We start from the raw sequence: 16,632 nt of genomic DNA on the forward strand, positions 1-16,632 counted from the left end.
ATGTATGTATGTATGTATGTATGTATGTATGTTGCTGGGAGAAGCCATAGTGCTAAGACCAAAGAGCTGTTATTGCTAAAAACTTTTCCTTCTGCCTGCAGGTTGGAGATTTCAAAGTTCTCTCACCCCTGTGAGGATTTTTGAGCACAGGCGGAAGTACAATTTCTTATCAGCTTTGTACAAATTAAGTCTTGTGAAAAAATGAAAGCGAACATTCTGGAGACTTATCTCTAGTCCCAGAGAGTGGCAACCAAAACTGGCGTCCAATCATGAAGGGGGATAATCCGGGGGTAGCCGTAATCCTGTTGCCTTGCCGCCTTATCTACCCCTCGACAATTTTGCATATTCTTAAATTGCTGTCTCTGGATGACCTTGCTTGAACTGTATTATCTCAGTTTCCTCAGGCAGCCAAACACTATATTATATGTTCATATTATTATTTTATTATATAAAGTGCATTGTGTGCATTCCAAGAGAAAGTGCAATGCTATTCCTTTATAAACTTGGAGGTGTCTCTCATAGTTTCCCAGCATAGGCTCCACTGTTTTACACACAATACAGAACACAAGAAATAATCACTGGCATACAAGACTGTGCATTTCCTTAAAAATATGAAGCTTGGTGAACTTGAGTCTCGGAAAAGCAGGAGTGATGGAAATGAAGATTATGAAGACATTTAAAAGAAGAAAAGAGTCAGACAGACAGGTCTATCGCGAGATGCACAGACACATCCATCTAGTATAATTAGCTGCTATCTCTTGTCCCCAGAGGCTCCCACTGACAGCTCCTTTGTATAAAAGGTGTTGAAACTTTGCACTGAGGCAGTACTAGTTCATCAGCACAGTAAAGGAATCGGCTGTGTCTTTAAGCCTGTGGACCAAGTCTTGTGGGAATTGGGATTATCTATGGTCCTGCATTAATGGAGCTGAAGGGCAGAAAAGGGACAGCTTTGTGAGTGAGTGACAGGTCCAATGTGACCAAACTCCTACATCTGCTTGGCTTGGAGGAACCTTATCGACGCCTGGAGCAGCGTCACCTGTCCTTCTGTCACTATGCTCTTGGCTAGGAAGACCAGGAGAGTGACAAAGTCTTTATGTACAACAACCTGACCTGCTTCATTCTCTGTCTGAACAATAGTGCAGCAGTGTCTATTCTATGCAGACGATTAGTCTATACACAGCCGTGATGCGCTCAGACCGTCAGATACAAAAACAAAATCAGATGCCAGGCAAAAAAAATAAAAAATCATTACTTAGAATAGCACTATATAAATAGTTGCTTCAATGATGGTGATATAAGCATTGGGAGCTGAGGGTTAGGGATTAGACCAACTGGATCATTTATTGAGAGGATATTTTGTTAAAGCAAATGTGAATAGGAAAACAAATATTAGAGGGGTTGTTCCACCGATGTTCTGAAAAATATGCATCTACAAAGAAAAAATTCTTGCTGATTAAAGGCTTAATTAAACAGATTGAAAAATGTTTTTTTTTAATAAAAATGTGTATCAGTGGGATTGGTGCAACTCTCAAAATACTTTCAGTTCAGTGTCAGCGGGTCCTGCGTGATCGAGCTGCTATCGATCACATCTAAGTTTATAACTTAGATGTGATCAATTACTGGTGGATCCCCTGACACTGAACCTGTCAGTCCCATGGACCTGACAGATACAGGTTTAAGCGCATGATACAGCTGCTCTGCATACAGGATACAAAGCAGCTGTATCTCAAAAATTGAAATAATTTTTAATAAAAAGTATTTTGAAAGTTACACTAATCACACTGATAGACATTTTTATTTAAAAAAAACAACCAAAAAAACATGATTTCAAAGGTATACAAGATGTCTGCCATTTCTGATGGCCATTTGATTCCAAAAGAATTGCAGTTCATATGCTATGCTATGCTAATTCAAAGAGTAATTTGCCAACTTTAGTGTTGAAAGATGGCACTGCAAGACAGAACTATAAAAAACGGAATTGTGGTAAGATTTGAAGTGATCATCTACTAGAACTCCCCAAACCTCATCTGCAAATCGAAATATTATAATACAAAACAAGGCAGTTTTCATAAGAAAACATAGTATGTCTATAAAGTATTGTCTACGTCCAGAGCACACCTGCTGGAAACTGCCTCAACATCATTACAGGGGAAAAAAGCTTCATAGACTGTACATACTCAAACAGTAGAACCGTTGTCAGTCAAGGGATTCTAAAACATATGGTATAAAATAAGAACAAACACGAAGAAAGTACGAAGAAGAAAATAGAATATGGTAGATACTAAAAGATAATTGCTTAGTATAACTGCACAAAACTATCAATTGTCATTCTGCAGGGCATCGCACCGTATAGATGGGGTGTGCCTGACTGCCCGAGGCATGGTTGTTCTATAAATGAACCCTCCTGTTTACTGCTTTTTCAAACTTCCCTTCCTAGGTTGTGGAAGGAGTCCTCCTCCACTAGGTGGGGCTGTACAGATAACTAGGGGTTGAGGGCATGGTGAGTTTTGCTCGCTCCCCCCTTCCCCAGCCTGTATAGTGGTAGCTCCCAGTGGTTTTTATTCACCAGACTGCGGCATCCTCTTCCTTTCGGTAACTCAACTAAGCTTCCCACGCACTCTCCGTTATATTATTATATCAGTATACTCAGTTTGTTTTATGCTGAGGGTTTAAGTAACAGCTGGCAGCCAGTGATAATGGGAGGGGGAGAAGATTTGAAGGCGGACTTGCCCGCTGGCAGTCCAGGGGCTGGCATATGGCGTCAAGTCCAATTCTGTGGGGAATAAATTGTATTGACTAATGTTTGTAAAAGAAAAAACAGTAATAAAAGCTGTGACTGCCCTTCACCCTCCAAAAAATAGTATTCTGTCTGTGTACTTATTTGAGTTTGTTTTTTTTGTTAGAGCAGGGGAGGTATATTGTCACATAAGGTTATCTTGCTCCGCTCTCGACAGTCATACATAAGAATATAGGACTGCATTGTTAGTACAATTAAATTTGCGGTTGAAAATCGCCCCATAGATAATACAACAATCATTTTAATGATGTAAATGGGCACTTTAACATTTCTGCACTGGGGTTTGTTCAACGGTGGAAAATGTAAATCGGATCAATAAACTCAAAAAACAACCAAGTAAAAATACTTAATATTTGTGTCCTATGTTGCCCTGTTTAAGGCCGTCAGTCACTGGTTAAAGTGGTATGAACGGGGTGAGCACTCCCCTCAACAATACACAGTACTATTGCTATGGGTCTGCTGTGTTCTTGATTAGGCTCCATTAGCCCACAAGCACAATTTTTTTTGGTGCCATTTGGGCTAATAGTGCAGCGGACCAGTTCAAATGATATGCTGCCCTTGAACAGGGCAACATAGTATAATTACAGATCAGCTTTACAACACGTGGGGGCGAGGGCGCTGGGAAATAGTGGATATCCTGTAACAACTTTTATCTCTTTAATAAATTAATTTGGAATCTGCCATTACACATCATGCCAACACTGTGTCAGGGCCAGAATAGGGGTTGGCAAACTGGGCAAATGCCCAGGGGCCCGGTTTTCTTGGAGGTCCAAAAGACTAGATGCCCAGCTGTAACCTAGAGGATTTCACAATTAAACCCATCACTGCCTAGACCACCAGGGATTTACTCATTAACACTTTCACTGCCCTATATTATCAAGGATGTTATTAACCCGTTTCCCACACGAAAACCAGGGATTTAACAATTAACCCATTCACTTCCCTTTACCACCAGGGATGGGATTATTACCCCCTTAACCACCCTAGACCTCCATGAATGGTATCACAAACCCTCCACTACCCTAAGCAACCAGGTTCTTAAGCATTAAGCCCTTTCACTACCCTAGACAAACAGCAATTTCTACATTAAACCGTTAACCTAGACCACCAGCTTTTCAGATTTTAACATTTAAACAGTGGAAATAAAAAATGTTACTTCTCTTTTTGCCCATTGTCTCTAAAACCGATCCTGGACAGTGATAAATGAGCTGCATGTGTCCGCTGACGTAACCGCAGCTTATGATTGCGTTAACTAAATGATGTAATTCCAATAATAACATATTAGAGAATTATTATATAGGCTCTTCATTTACTACATTTGTTCCTTTTAATACTGATCTCCATGTTCGGAACAGTACCTGTTATGTAACTTTCATATGAGAATTTTATTCATCACACACTAAAAGGTTCCAGGCCTCCATCTACACACACAGACTGAAAGTAATAGCCCCTTCTCTATGAATACATGAGACTTGAGCAGTTCAGGTGCCTGCTCCTCAGACCTCCATGCCGCCCGCCTTCATCATCCCGGAGGTCAGTAATCTCCCCGCACACATGCCTTCTTGCCTCTGGCGCTCACACCAATCAGTGCTGAGCAGACGGAGAGCTGTGTGTTTGTGAATGCGATAATATCTATTTAATTTACTGCACAACGCTGCTCAGCCTCTGGCTCTGATTTTATGAAGGCAAATACACAGCCACGTGCGGGCAAGCAGAGTCATACAAGAATACTGCAGTACTCACTCCACGTCAGCAGCCAAACTGGACACAAACTTTCTTAAAGGTACACTAAACATTAGGGGAATAGCGTATAAAAAATCTGCTGACGTCATCCACATACAGTATATGTATGTAAATGTTTTTGGTGGAATTTTAAAAGAGATAAAGTCATAAAGACATTTTGTATTCCTTTGAATAATCCAACTGAAGAATAATACAGTCCGACTCTCCCCAGTCTTAAAAAAGCTCACATTAGGTCTTCTTCCCACAAAAGACAAAAAAAATCATCTAAATAAGCTGAAGGGTTTTCAATAAAATGGTTTGTGCATTTTTGATATTGATATTTTTACTAATACTGTGTTTTACCACCTGCGTTTTTTTTACATCGCAAATCATGTGATTCAAAGAGATCATGTGAGGCAAAGATTCGCAATACATGCTTTTTTCTGGAAAAAAACCCACCAAAAATGGCATAAAAAACCGCAACACACATTTACACTTGCTTTTTTTTAAAAGAGGAAAAACAAACCTATGGAGCTCTATGGGGCAAAAACGCCATCTACTGAATGCCGGCAGACCTGTCTCCATACTATGCTGCCCTTGAACAGGGCAACATAGTATGTTTGCAGGGCGTTTTATATTTCCCCATTGACTTTAAGCGAACATCTGGCTAAAAAGAGACAAAAAACACCAGAAAAAGGCTGTGTGAATCTACCCTTAGGGAACTATGGACTGCATTTTACTGCACTGCATATGTAGGTTTTATAGACTTTGTTTTCCCTCTTTAACCTACTACTTCAAACTATTTTTTTTACTTCATTTGTAAAGCCAGTTATTGAGGAAAAGTCAATAGCAGGAACATGCAAACTACAATAAATCTCTTAAACGGCTCCATCGAAGTTACAATTCTGTAACTCACTGCACATGAGGCATGCAGGATAAGGTTTTTATTTAGATGTTAAAAAACTTTACAAGTGTACTTAACATTATTTCCATAAGATCATAGAAATAATGTGAAGTACACTTGTCCATGGGTTGTATATGGTTACATAGTTACTTAGTTGATAGGGTTGAAAAAAATACACAGATGAATCAAGTCCAACCCATAATCCTACTGTGTTGATCCAGAGGAAGGAAAAACTCCCCATGAGGCAGTTGCCAATTTCCTCATTAGGGAAAAAATTCCTCCCCGACTCCAAATATGGCAATCACAATAAATCCCCAAATCAACGTCCCATCACATCCCATGTCTGAATGGTATTACAGCTCATCCCCATTTGCCAGAATTGGATATGATATAACGTGTGCAGTGTAAAGTCTGAAAAGCAGACTGGTATAAGCTTATATATAGAGCATGGACTGATGAGACAAGGGATTACAATATTGCACTGATTTTAGATCTATATTGTATGTTCTCATTTTTAATAGCAGTACTGTGTAAAAAATTTTGTGTTTTGTGCATAGGGTTAAATTGGAGTAATTTGAGAAAAGCATTGGTCTGAAGGAAAGGGGGGTTATATGTGTGAGACAGGAGAAGGCCGCTCGCTGGTTGCAGTGGTTAGGAATGTTTCTTATCTTTGCAAATGCGCTGTTGTCCGTAAGTACTGAGTATGTAAAATATGTCAGAATTTTTCTGCATAAAAGATAAAAGTTACGCTGCATATTTATGTGTTATGATGTGATAAGATTTAATGTCGTAATGTTTAGAACTTAATTCAAATGAATTAAAATACAGATATTGTGAGACACGGGGTCTTGAAGATGTATGTACCCCTACTGTTCCCTACTCCCACATATAGCTTATTGGTTTGCAGTAATTAATATTACCAGATATAATATTTTCTGTTTTATTGGATAAATAATTATAGTTGTTATTTTTGTTTTTACATATGCATAGGAAGTGCTATAGTACTGACTAAATGTAATTTTTGAAAATGTGTGAGGTTTTAAAAGTAAATGGTTGCAAGGTATCTAAAAAGAACATGCGGTTTTATCAGGAGGAAGTTTTTTTTTCAGGCTATTGTGTATTACCGGGGGCCAAACGAGCGCCCCCCAGATAGAGTGCCCAACCTTATTATGTTGAGATATGTAATTTTGAACCCTGCTACATTACTTTCGCAGAGTTCAAAAAGGGGGAGTAGTGATGAGACTGATCAGGTACAAATTTGTTTTGTTTTGAATTAATGAATTTGGTTCCAGGAGATCTACAAAATTTGTATGAGACCCCAATGAGTAATCCAGATCAAAAGTGTATGACAGTAACCTAAATTTTGAGGTTTTTCTGTGTAGATATTTCCAGAACGGTAAATATGGCACTGGGTATGCTGTGCTGTAGTCTCCACCCAATATGAGGTATTGTGTAAGAGACCATGAGTCTTTACAGATTTAGTTGGGAGGGAGGTGAAAATTATCTGAACATTGTTAATTTTATGCAAGATTTTTAATAAAAAAAATATTTTTATTGTGTTATTAATCAGGTATCTATAGGACCTGATGGGGGTGGGATTCTCAAGTGTTCTGGATTATCAGATGAGTGTGGAGAAGTGTATAACATTTGTTTTTATTTTTGAGAATGAAGACGCCACCCTTTTGAAATGGTGTATCTATATGTGACATGGGTTTTTAATGTAAATTTGTAATGTAAAGATACTTCATCATATACAGTATGTACAAGACAGGATACGAGGCATAAGGTAAATCATCCAGAAACCACTCTCACCTTCTTGTTCATCTCAAGGAGCGGAGCTGGAGGTGCTCGCTGAGGCTTGTTACCTGGCAGAAGGTAAAATGGCCGACATTTACACTGACTCTAGGTACGCTTTTGGCATCGCCCACAATTATGAGCCCATTGGTAGTAGGAACTTTATTGGATCATCGGGTAAGCCTATTGAGAGAGCAAGAGATGACAGACCTGACAACAAGGGTATGTGCAGCCAGGTATCAGTAAATTGGCTTCCCCCTGGATTCAATAATGCCACCACTAGGTTTGTAGCAGCCGGCATGATGTGTGCATGGCATGACATAGGTAAAACAGCAAAGGTACCTATGAAAAGTGCAGCCCGGCCAGATTACCCGTTCCAGCGACTGCAGAACATACAACTACCCGAGGTAGGTGTGTATGAAGAAGTGATCGTGTGTGTAGACCTGTTCTCAGGGTGGCCTGAAGCCTGGCCAGTATCTTCCCCACTGCAGAAGTTGTGTGACATGGGAATAGTGTTCTCCCAAGTATTGAACTCGTGTTTGTACAATGATAAGGTATCAGCAGTTCTCCAGATGTTATTCCAAAGTTAGTTTGTTTAAAGGGAATGTGTCGCTAGAAAAATATATATAGATTTTTTTAGTTAAACGGTTAGTATATAAATGATTACACATTGTTGTAATTTTTTTAATTTTTTCACAAGTCAGGAAATATAAATTAGATTCTAATTTATAACATTTCCATGTGCTGGTCACTAGAGGGAGCAATTCCCAAAATTGCAGCATTGGCATGTGGTAAAGCAACCTCATTGGTTTATGCTGCAAAATTGGAGAAGACACACTCGCTCTAGTGTCCTCAAACAATCCCCCCTCCTTTATCCTGGCTAGTGGCAGGAGAAAGGAGGGGGTTGAATGTTCAAAGCTCCTACACTGTGTGCCGCCATTTTTTGAGCGAATGCACAGTGTAGGAGGATTAGCTACAGTGGTAATCACATACACAAAAATAACTTACTTGCTCCTGCCGCCGCCGCTGTCGCTGCCGCTGCCTCCGCTCCTAGTCCTTGCTTCTGAACATATGGACGGAAGCCGCGACCGGAAGTAGTCATCTTACTGTCCGGCCGCGGCTTCCGGTCCACATGAAAATGGCACCGGATGTCGCTCTGCCGAAGACCTTCCTTTTGGACTGTGTGGGAGTGGCGCATGCGCCGTTCCCACACAGACGACGTACGCTATAGTGAATGGAACGGCTCCCGTTCGCATTCTCTATGGGAATGTATGTGCCGTATTCCATCTCTGTGTGTGTCGTTAATCGACACATACAGAGATGAAAAAAAATGGCAGCCCCCATAGAGAAGTAAAAGAAAGAAAAAAGTACAACACAAAAACACAAATAAATAAAATTTATTTAAATGACATACTAAAAGCAATAACATCTAAAAATAATTTTTTTCGTGACACCTTCCCTTTAATAACTGTATTCAAGAAGTGTTGTGGGATATTAAATACTCAGGTTAAGTTTTATGTAAAGTTCTGGATCAGCGTGCCTTAGCATTGGACTATTGGAGGCCTGCGTCAGTATTATGTTTGTGTAAATGATAACTTCTTAGTGTAAGTAGATTCCCATTTGAAAATATTTTTGTTGTGAAAGGAAAATTTTAGAGCAGAGAATTATGTGCAGTAAAAATATATGAAGAAGAATCAGTTTTTATGTATCAGTTTTAGTTACTGCCCAGTGTGAATGTTTAGCATAAATATGTAATTGTTAATGTTTTTCTTCAACTAAATTATCTGATTAAGATCAATTAATGATTATGCAATGAAAAGATTGTTCTCCACAGGAAGTGTCCAACTGGGTGCGGAAGGCGTGAAAAACAGATTCTAACAGAATGTGGACGGATAAAGGAAGTTAAACCGGTAGCACCCAAGGCACTCTTGATGGCACCTGCATTGATGGTGTGTGACCTCACATATGCCCCAAGACTGCAAGGATCGATGTGGTAAGATCTAATTGGTATGTCCCAGGTTTTACAACTGTTGCTGCTAAATTCTGTTAGAGCTGTTTGATTTGCCTACAGAACAGTCCTGGCAGACCGGTGCCAACCTTATCATACCCGCATCCCACAAAGAGAAGAGACCGACCTTGAGAGGCCTTCCCAGGTAAAACAAACCAGAATAGGGGGAGAAAATTGGTTTGAGACACTTGTCAGATAAAATGTATGGTATCTGTGAATATTTCTGGGAGTAGAAGCTGTTAAAGGTAATCAGCTGAGAATAAGGTATAAATCCTGCTGAAAAGTGTAACACCAAGTGCAAATACAATGTACCCAGTAACTACACATTTTCTAGAGGACCATGATGTACAGGACTTGCAATGAACTGATCGGACCCAAAACCTGAAGGGTGATAGAATGAGATTGGTGATAGTGTTATTTCATTAGTTGAGGCCCCATTGTTTATATTGTCTGAGGTTTATAATCATAATGTATGTAAACATGCCACAGTATTGCGAATAACAACTTGAGGTGTTTTATGTGGAGTTATGAGGTGAAGGTCACTGGTTGTTGTCACTCATAATTAAGAAGTACATGGCAGCAATGAGAGCCCGGAGATTATATTACTTGGGTGTTTTTAGGTTTGAGAAAGATGCTGCCCACGACCTGTTATATCTGCAGGGGTAAAAGTCCCATTAGGACAGTAAGTGACAGTGAGACGATTATGACCAATACAAGTACCGTGGAGGAGAAGTTTGGATTATTGCCAATATTAGTAGGTTTAGCAGTAAAGAACGCTCATAATATAGAGAAAGTTGCCGACAGATTGGACACTGTTACAGATTATATGTTTGATGTTTTGAATGCTGCCCAAGGGGGGATGTGCATGTGCTAAGTAGTTGATACAGCCTGTTGCCTTTATATAGACCCTACTGGCATTATGCAGGATAAGTATGTCTGTAGATAAAGCTGAGAAAATAAAGGAAGAGTTCAGGAAAGCCAATTCTAAGATGATTGGAACCTGGAGTGGCCGGATTGGTTGTCATGGCTCAATCCCTCTAACTGGTTTAAGGGTGTTGGGGGATGGATAATAGGGTTGCACCAGAGTGTCCTGCAGGTTATTTTATTATATATTGCATTATATTTGCTTCTGATGCTCATATTTTGAGGCCTGACAAAACTCTTGCAATGCTTCGCAGCAAAAATGATTACCCCCCATCCTGGATCTTTAGATCAAGTAAATCCTATGAGTGAAACAATTATGGGAAGGAATTTTGTTGACATGCCCATTGGATGAGGTGAAAAGGGGGGATAAGCCCTCCTTTAAGTACCTGGCGTGGATGCAAAATGTCCTCATATAAACAAAAGGTGGGAAATGTGAAAGTGATTAGAATATGTTTAAAAGATAACATTTTCCATGGACTCCATGTTGTATGGTGGGCGTCCATTTTGGATCGTTGGAATCCATCTTTTGGCCTGAAGGAGACCTCTTGAGATTAATAAGTAAAAAGTAATATATTAATCTAAGTAAGAAGTTGCCTTGAAACAATTCTATGTTATGTGTTCTTGAATTGAATGTTTTTTGTAAGGAGCAGATCAATCATTCATGGGAAAATGGACAATGACTGTTTACCATAGGTCAGCCTTGGAGAAGGGCTCTTGTTTAAATGATTTAATATTGGGCCATCTTATCTGCAGTCTCCATTCTCTAGTGAGATAATAAGTAGAGACACATTAACTTGTAGGGACCTTGTGGGGTGAAGAATTATTAGAATGCATTGAAATATTCTCATTGGCTGAATCAGAGTCATTATCCTATTGTAGATGATTTGCTGAAATCAAAGCCTACACCCCTTCTGAATGATATTATTGTAATTGAGTTTGGCAATAAACGGCAGAGAAGGATTTTGAGCACACAAGCATGGTCTCTAGTGTCATATTTTCTCTCAGATATATATATATCTATCACCTATGATTTGGAAACTGGATAAATCACTGGAGGGCGGGTATCGATTGACATACCCATTACAAATTGCAGTCAAATATATTTTGGCCCATGATTGGGTTAACACTGCAATACCAGAAACAACAATGCCGCTGCTTCTGGAAAAATGTAGACACTTTTTCTAATGCTAGACAACCCCTTTAAGGATGGTTGGTGCCCAAAAAAGCTGTGCCCAGTAAATAATACTTGTTAGAAGTGGAAGCTAGACAGTAGACAGAGCGGTATTCTACTTCCTTCCTTCTTTTACACACCTGTCCATCCTGCCAGACAGTGACAGTGCCCAGTGACAGGGTCACATCCCTCTGCGTGACTGCAATCACAATGTTCCATACAGTCCAGACCATACATCCCCTCCTATTTAAAAAGAAAGAAAAAAGTCAAAAAAGTAAAAGCTGCATATATTATAGGAGAATTAGCATTGGAGCACGTTCACATAATAAAAAGATGTGAATCTTCTTTTCATACCGGACATGGCTGGTCACAGATTTCACCCATCCAGCCTGCAGCACACATGCAGCTGCCATCCACTGGGCTGCAGGAAGCATCATTAAGACAATGACAGGTCTGATTGCAGTTTAGACCCCAAGTACCACTTGAACAGGGAATAGAACAGTCTGTCCCTTGCCAACCTGAATAAAGACATACAAAAAAAAATGGTTTCTCCGGTGTCTAATAATATCTACCATATAAACTATGCTAGATGCCAACATCTTTCCTCCTACTATAAACTATGAATGTTTAAAAGATATTTTTTTATTTAACGGGGAAACCCACAAAGAATATTATGTTTATTTACATAAAGCACCAAATTCTAAGCACATTTTGTATTTAAATTGTAACCCCCAACAAAGGCTTCCAAAGCAAGTTTATTTGCTAACATAGTGGGTCAAGGTTGCTTGATTTGAATCCTACTGTTAGTGCAATTTATATGGCGCATAACCGGATGGTGTGATACCTTGTCTTAGACCACACATTGGAACGATGGATGGTTGAAGGGGTATTCCAAGAATTGACAATTATCACTTATCCACAGGATAGGTGATAATTGCCTGGGACCCCCACCGATTGCAAGAACGAGGGTTCCTCCTCTTTGTACCCCCTTGCAGTGAGGAGCTTGAATGGACATTCAATGTCTATGGGACTTATGGAAGCCAAGCACTGTACTCGGCTGTTTCTGACATTCCCATAGACTTTGAACGGAGTGGCAGCACGCATGCTCCATTGTCACCCCATTCTAAGTCCTCCGCTCTGCGGTCGAGCAGTGGGGAGCACAGGGAAGTTCGTGACCACCATTCTTGGGATCATTGGGGGTCCCAGGGTGGGGCCCACATCAATCAGAGAATTATTACCTATACTGTGGATAAATGATAATGGTCGATGATTCTGGGACAGCCTCTTTAAGGTTAAAGCAAAATATTACATAGTAATATAGAGTTACATAATTAATAAAGTAGCAGAAAGTTACAAATCTTTATTTCTATTCTAGTTGTGGAGTCCTAATAGAATCACTACTTCATTTTCTAAAATAAGATAAATAACTTAAATATCCATTTTCTATACTGATGGGTAAACTTTTTCTTAATTTCATGCCTACCTCAAATGACTTTTTTACGCACGACAGGTTGAATTATAGTCAATACTTTTATTTATATGCTTAAAATATTGTCACTTGTTTGTATATGTAGATAGTTTCCTGCAGAGCCTCATAAATTTGCAAAATGTAATGTTAGCAATCTACACTTTTTTGGTTATGTACCCCATTGTAGTTACCAGAACTGCAGTTAATCCAGTTTCTCAGATCCCCCAGCCGTTCATGTTGGGGTATAAGATATTTTTGGCTGATTCTCAATTGTTTTCTCCTGAGATGAGCAGCAACAGAGGTTTCCGACAGCTGCTGATCCTTCTTCCCTTTTTTTTTCCTAATAGAATTAACATGCGCGACTTGCCAATCCAAATAAACATGTTACAGGGGGGAGTTGGCTGTGATAAATGCAAGTGAAACAATTTATGGCCAGCAGTAATCCAATATTTATAGCCATCGTAATCTTATTGCCTTTGTTAGGAGGGAATGAGTTAACGTATTGTTCTTTAAATAATTTAACAATTTTTGGACGTGTGTTGCTGTATTGGAGAATAATGAGATACCTACACTAAGATCTATTGTTTATATTCTTGACATCTGCTTCCGATGAAGTATTTGTTTATTACATTCAGAACACATTTTATTAAAAAACAAAACAAAAAAAAACCAAACTGATCACCAGAGTAGGTTGCTCAGCAATATCCTTGAAGCCATTGTAACAAATGCAGAAATACTGAAGACGCCGTGGATGGCATTACCTTCTCTGCACATACAAGACCCATCCACTGGGGAGCAGGCGGCTCCATTCTTGCAGTTACACACTGACAAGCAGTCAGTTCCATACGTTCCAGGGGAACACGACAAGGAACAGTCCGATCCCTGAAATGACAAAACAATAGTTGTAATTAGGGCGAGTTGTCGGGAATCTATAGCAGAGGCACAGTGCATTGAGATGAACACTGCATTGCAATCCATGGGGGATGATTGAAAGGATCCTTATGTAGTGCCAGTTATTTGTCATGTAATGTATGGTAGGTCTATACTCTTCTCTGTACAATAATGTGTTTTAGCTAAAATGCCACAAACAGTTGTCTGCTGGAGATCATTAAATGTGAGTAGAATAAAAGGAGCTACGTTTCAGGCCTTGGTGTAAAGTTCAAGGCCATTAATCACACAGTGCAGTCATCAGTAATGGAGGAGGAATCTGGTTGGCATTATTGCAGAGTTAGATATCCGACTGAATTAACTTCCTTACTTAAGTATTGTAATACCCTTGTATTTACAGCAACATCTTCTTCATTCTCTATCTGGCATATTGCCACTTGTCTCACCCAATGTTAATGTAGACATTTTGGATAAAACTATTGCTGTATGGTTAACTATATTGTACAGAGAAAATTCAGAGAATTGCTTTTCAGTGCACTATGGGTTAATCTGGCTTCTAATTGGAGGAGGACTATCTCCAGATATATGGAGAACGTTGGTCTTCCCAAACAGATGACAATCCAAAGCTGAGAAGCTCTCCCCAATTATTCGGGCAGACGCAGTAATTAACATCTTGAACCTGATTAGGAGAGTGACCTGACAGAGGAAGTTGCTGAAGAGACACAAATACCCTCCTGTCAGCGAAAACACAAAGACCCAAAGAAAGTGCTGGATCAGAGCTGCTGGCCTCAGAGGCGGATGTCCCCTCGGCTGCAGCTCCAGCTCCATCTTCCATGACCTTCTACTTGTCCCAAATATCTAAAAATTCCAATGACATATTCTACAGCCGCTGCATTTCTCAGCTTCTTGTTATATCAATTGTTTCAAACATGGGCTTCAGGGACCTTGCAATGTATTACAGTCAATTGTTGCAGTGTAAAACAGTATATCGCTTTTTGGCTACTGCAGAAAACAAACACTTAACCCCTTAAAGGCCAAGCCATTTAGCACTAAACAAAGGGGGAATTTACCAATACTGGCACTTCATACGCCAGAACCAGAAGCCCGCTGGAGTAAAGCTGGCCGTACATGTTATGAAAGCTGTCGGCCGATCAACAGCTATTCCTCCTGACTCCTAAACATGCTTGCATGTGTTTTCAATAGGGAGAAAGCAACTGCCGACTCCTCTGACTGAGACTTATCTACTAACAAGATGGTCGGCCAATCCCACCGAAATTGGGAGGTTTGGCCGATATACAGCTAATGTTTATATCCAGCTTTACATTCGCTAAGGTTATTAGGAGGCGCACCACCAAAAACATCCTTGTTTTACCCATGTTGGGTTGGTTTTTCTATATAGCGATTTTGTGTTGTTTTTTTTTTGTTGTTGCAATATGCATAAAATTACAAAAAACTGGCATGTGGAAATACACCCTGAACTTGGCTGGTATTTGTGGGTGGAAAATGTGGCAGCCCTAACTGCACCCTAAACATGGGGATCATTGTGACAGCTTTCACTTCTGATCAGCATATATAGAGAAAACCCCTTTTACACAATTGCTTTCTCCACCAGACCAAGTAGCGATTTGTAAATTTCAGACAAACTTTTTTGAGGCACAACTTAGAACTTTTATGAATGAGTGCTTTACTATTTTACACATTGACCAAAACATTGCTCTGTCTAAATAGGCACAAATTGACTCTATAATCATAATCTGTGTGGCTCGGCAGGAGGTCACAAGGATCAACGATCTCCTGACATCAACGATTGACATCAATGTGGCTCAGAAGCTGAATGCCTGCTGTTCAGAGCAATCCGTATCCTAGTCTGTATAGAAATGATCCACATACACATGATTATGTATGTATTATTAATATGTATTTCTCTATTAGTCCATAATATTAATCATATGGAAAAGCTATTGCGCCTTTCATCTAAAGCTATGAGCAGAGTCTCCCTCCAGTGTAAGAAAGACTTGTGATCCTGTCCTTACACTACTCTAATCCCCTCTCTAATGAGGTGTGCGAGCTCTCAGGGTTGCAGCTAATTACTCCCAAGGAGATCATTATCAATCCAAGGAACAGGACAGTTTAGTAGCCATACTCAGGCTGCTCCATGAACTCCTTATGTCAGTGCAAGAAGCGTATCAAGTTCCGGCACAACTACCTTCAGGCAAGTGCAAGGGTGAAATACAGTCGATCAGAAGTTCTAAAGTCTTGGGAAACTACAATTTATGTACATCAAGCACTATCTATTAATTAATTATTTTGGAAAAGCAGCGTCTTTTTTTGTAATCCACATAAACCAGGGCGAATTAAAAGTCAGGAACCACCTAATTATCTGAAAGTAAGATCCGCACGTCTTTTTTTTTTTTATATATCAAAGGATGGATTGGATATTGGAAAACATTCCCTAACATTTCTATAGGGAATGTTTCCCTTCTGTCAAGATCTAGTCATCTTATTGATAAACATATGGGGAGTGAATCTCTGGAACGTGATGTGCATGGGGCCTAGGATGAGTAATTTGAAATCTTTTACTTATATCCAACATGGCGGATTTCAAGATTGCAGAGAAGTAGGATAAGATATATTCATATCTTATGGACTAACGCATAATATCTTGGTTCTTGACGTTTGAATCACCTTGTATGTTAACTTATTCAGAACATTTTCATCTCTTAAAATTTCTAAATGGAATGTGAGGGACAACAACAACTGGGATCTCCATCAGCATGTGGCTCTTGCCCTTTGTATAAGAGCCTCGCTTATATATTCACAGCAAAATTATGGTAAGTAGAAAGTCACTTAAAGAGGATTTCCACACGAAACGTAAAAATTTTAATTTATTAGTAAATCAGAAGTGAGAGCAGAAGTCAATGTCTGTCAGTTATGTTTTTATTACATACAGATATAT

The 16,632-nt window shown here is 39.5% G+C and overlaps 1 protein-coding gene across 5 annotated transcripts in view; it reads right to left on the bottom strand.

The window, feature by feature from the left end:
• Positions 1-16,632, bottom strand: part of MEGF11 (multiple EGF like domains 11) — a 454,207-nt gene that overhangs the window by 125,265 nt on the left and 312,310 nt on the right. For all 5 annotated transcript variants that reach the window (XM_075858312.1, XM_075858313.1, XM_075858314.1 and 2 more), the window contains exons 11-13: positions 13,550-13,670; positions 11,675-11,838; positions 11,461-11,563 (exon numbers count right to left, since the gene is read on the bottom strand). In XM_075858312.1, coding sequence (XP_075714427.1) covers positions 11,461-11,563; positions 11,675-11,838; positions 13,550-13,670 — 388 coding nt within the window. The remainder of the gene's footprint in view (positions 1-11,460; positions 11,564-11,674; positions 11,839-13,549; positions 13,671-16,632) is intronic.

This window comes from Rhinoderma darwinii, chromosome 3, assembly GCF_050947455.1.
Source record: "Rhinoderma darwinii isolate aRhiDar2 chromosome 3, aRhiDar2.hap1, whole genome shotgun sequence".
Classification (NCBI taxonomy): Eukaryota; Metazoa; Chordata; class Amphibia; order Anura; family Rhinodermatidae; genus Rhinoderma; species Rhinoderma darwinii.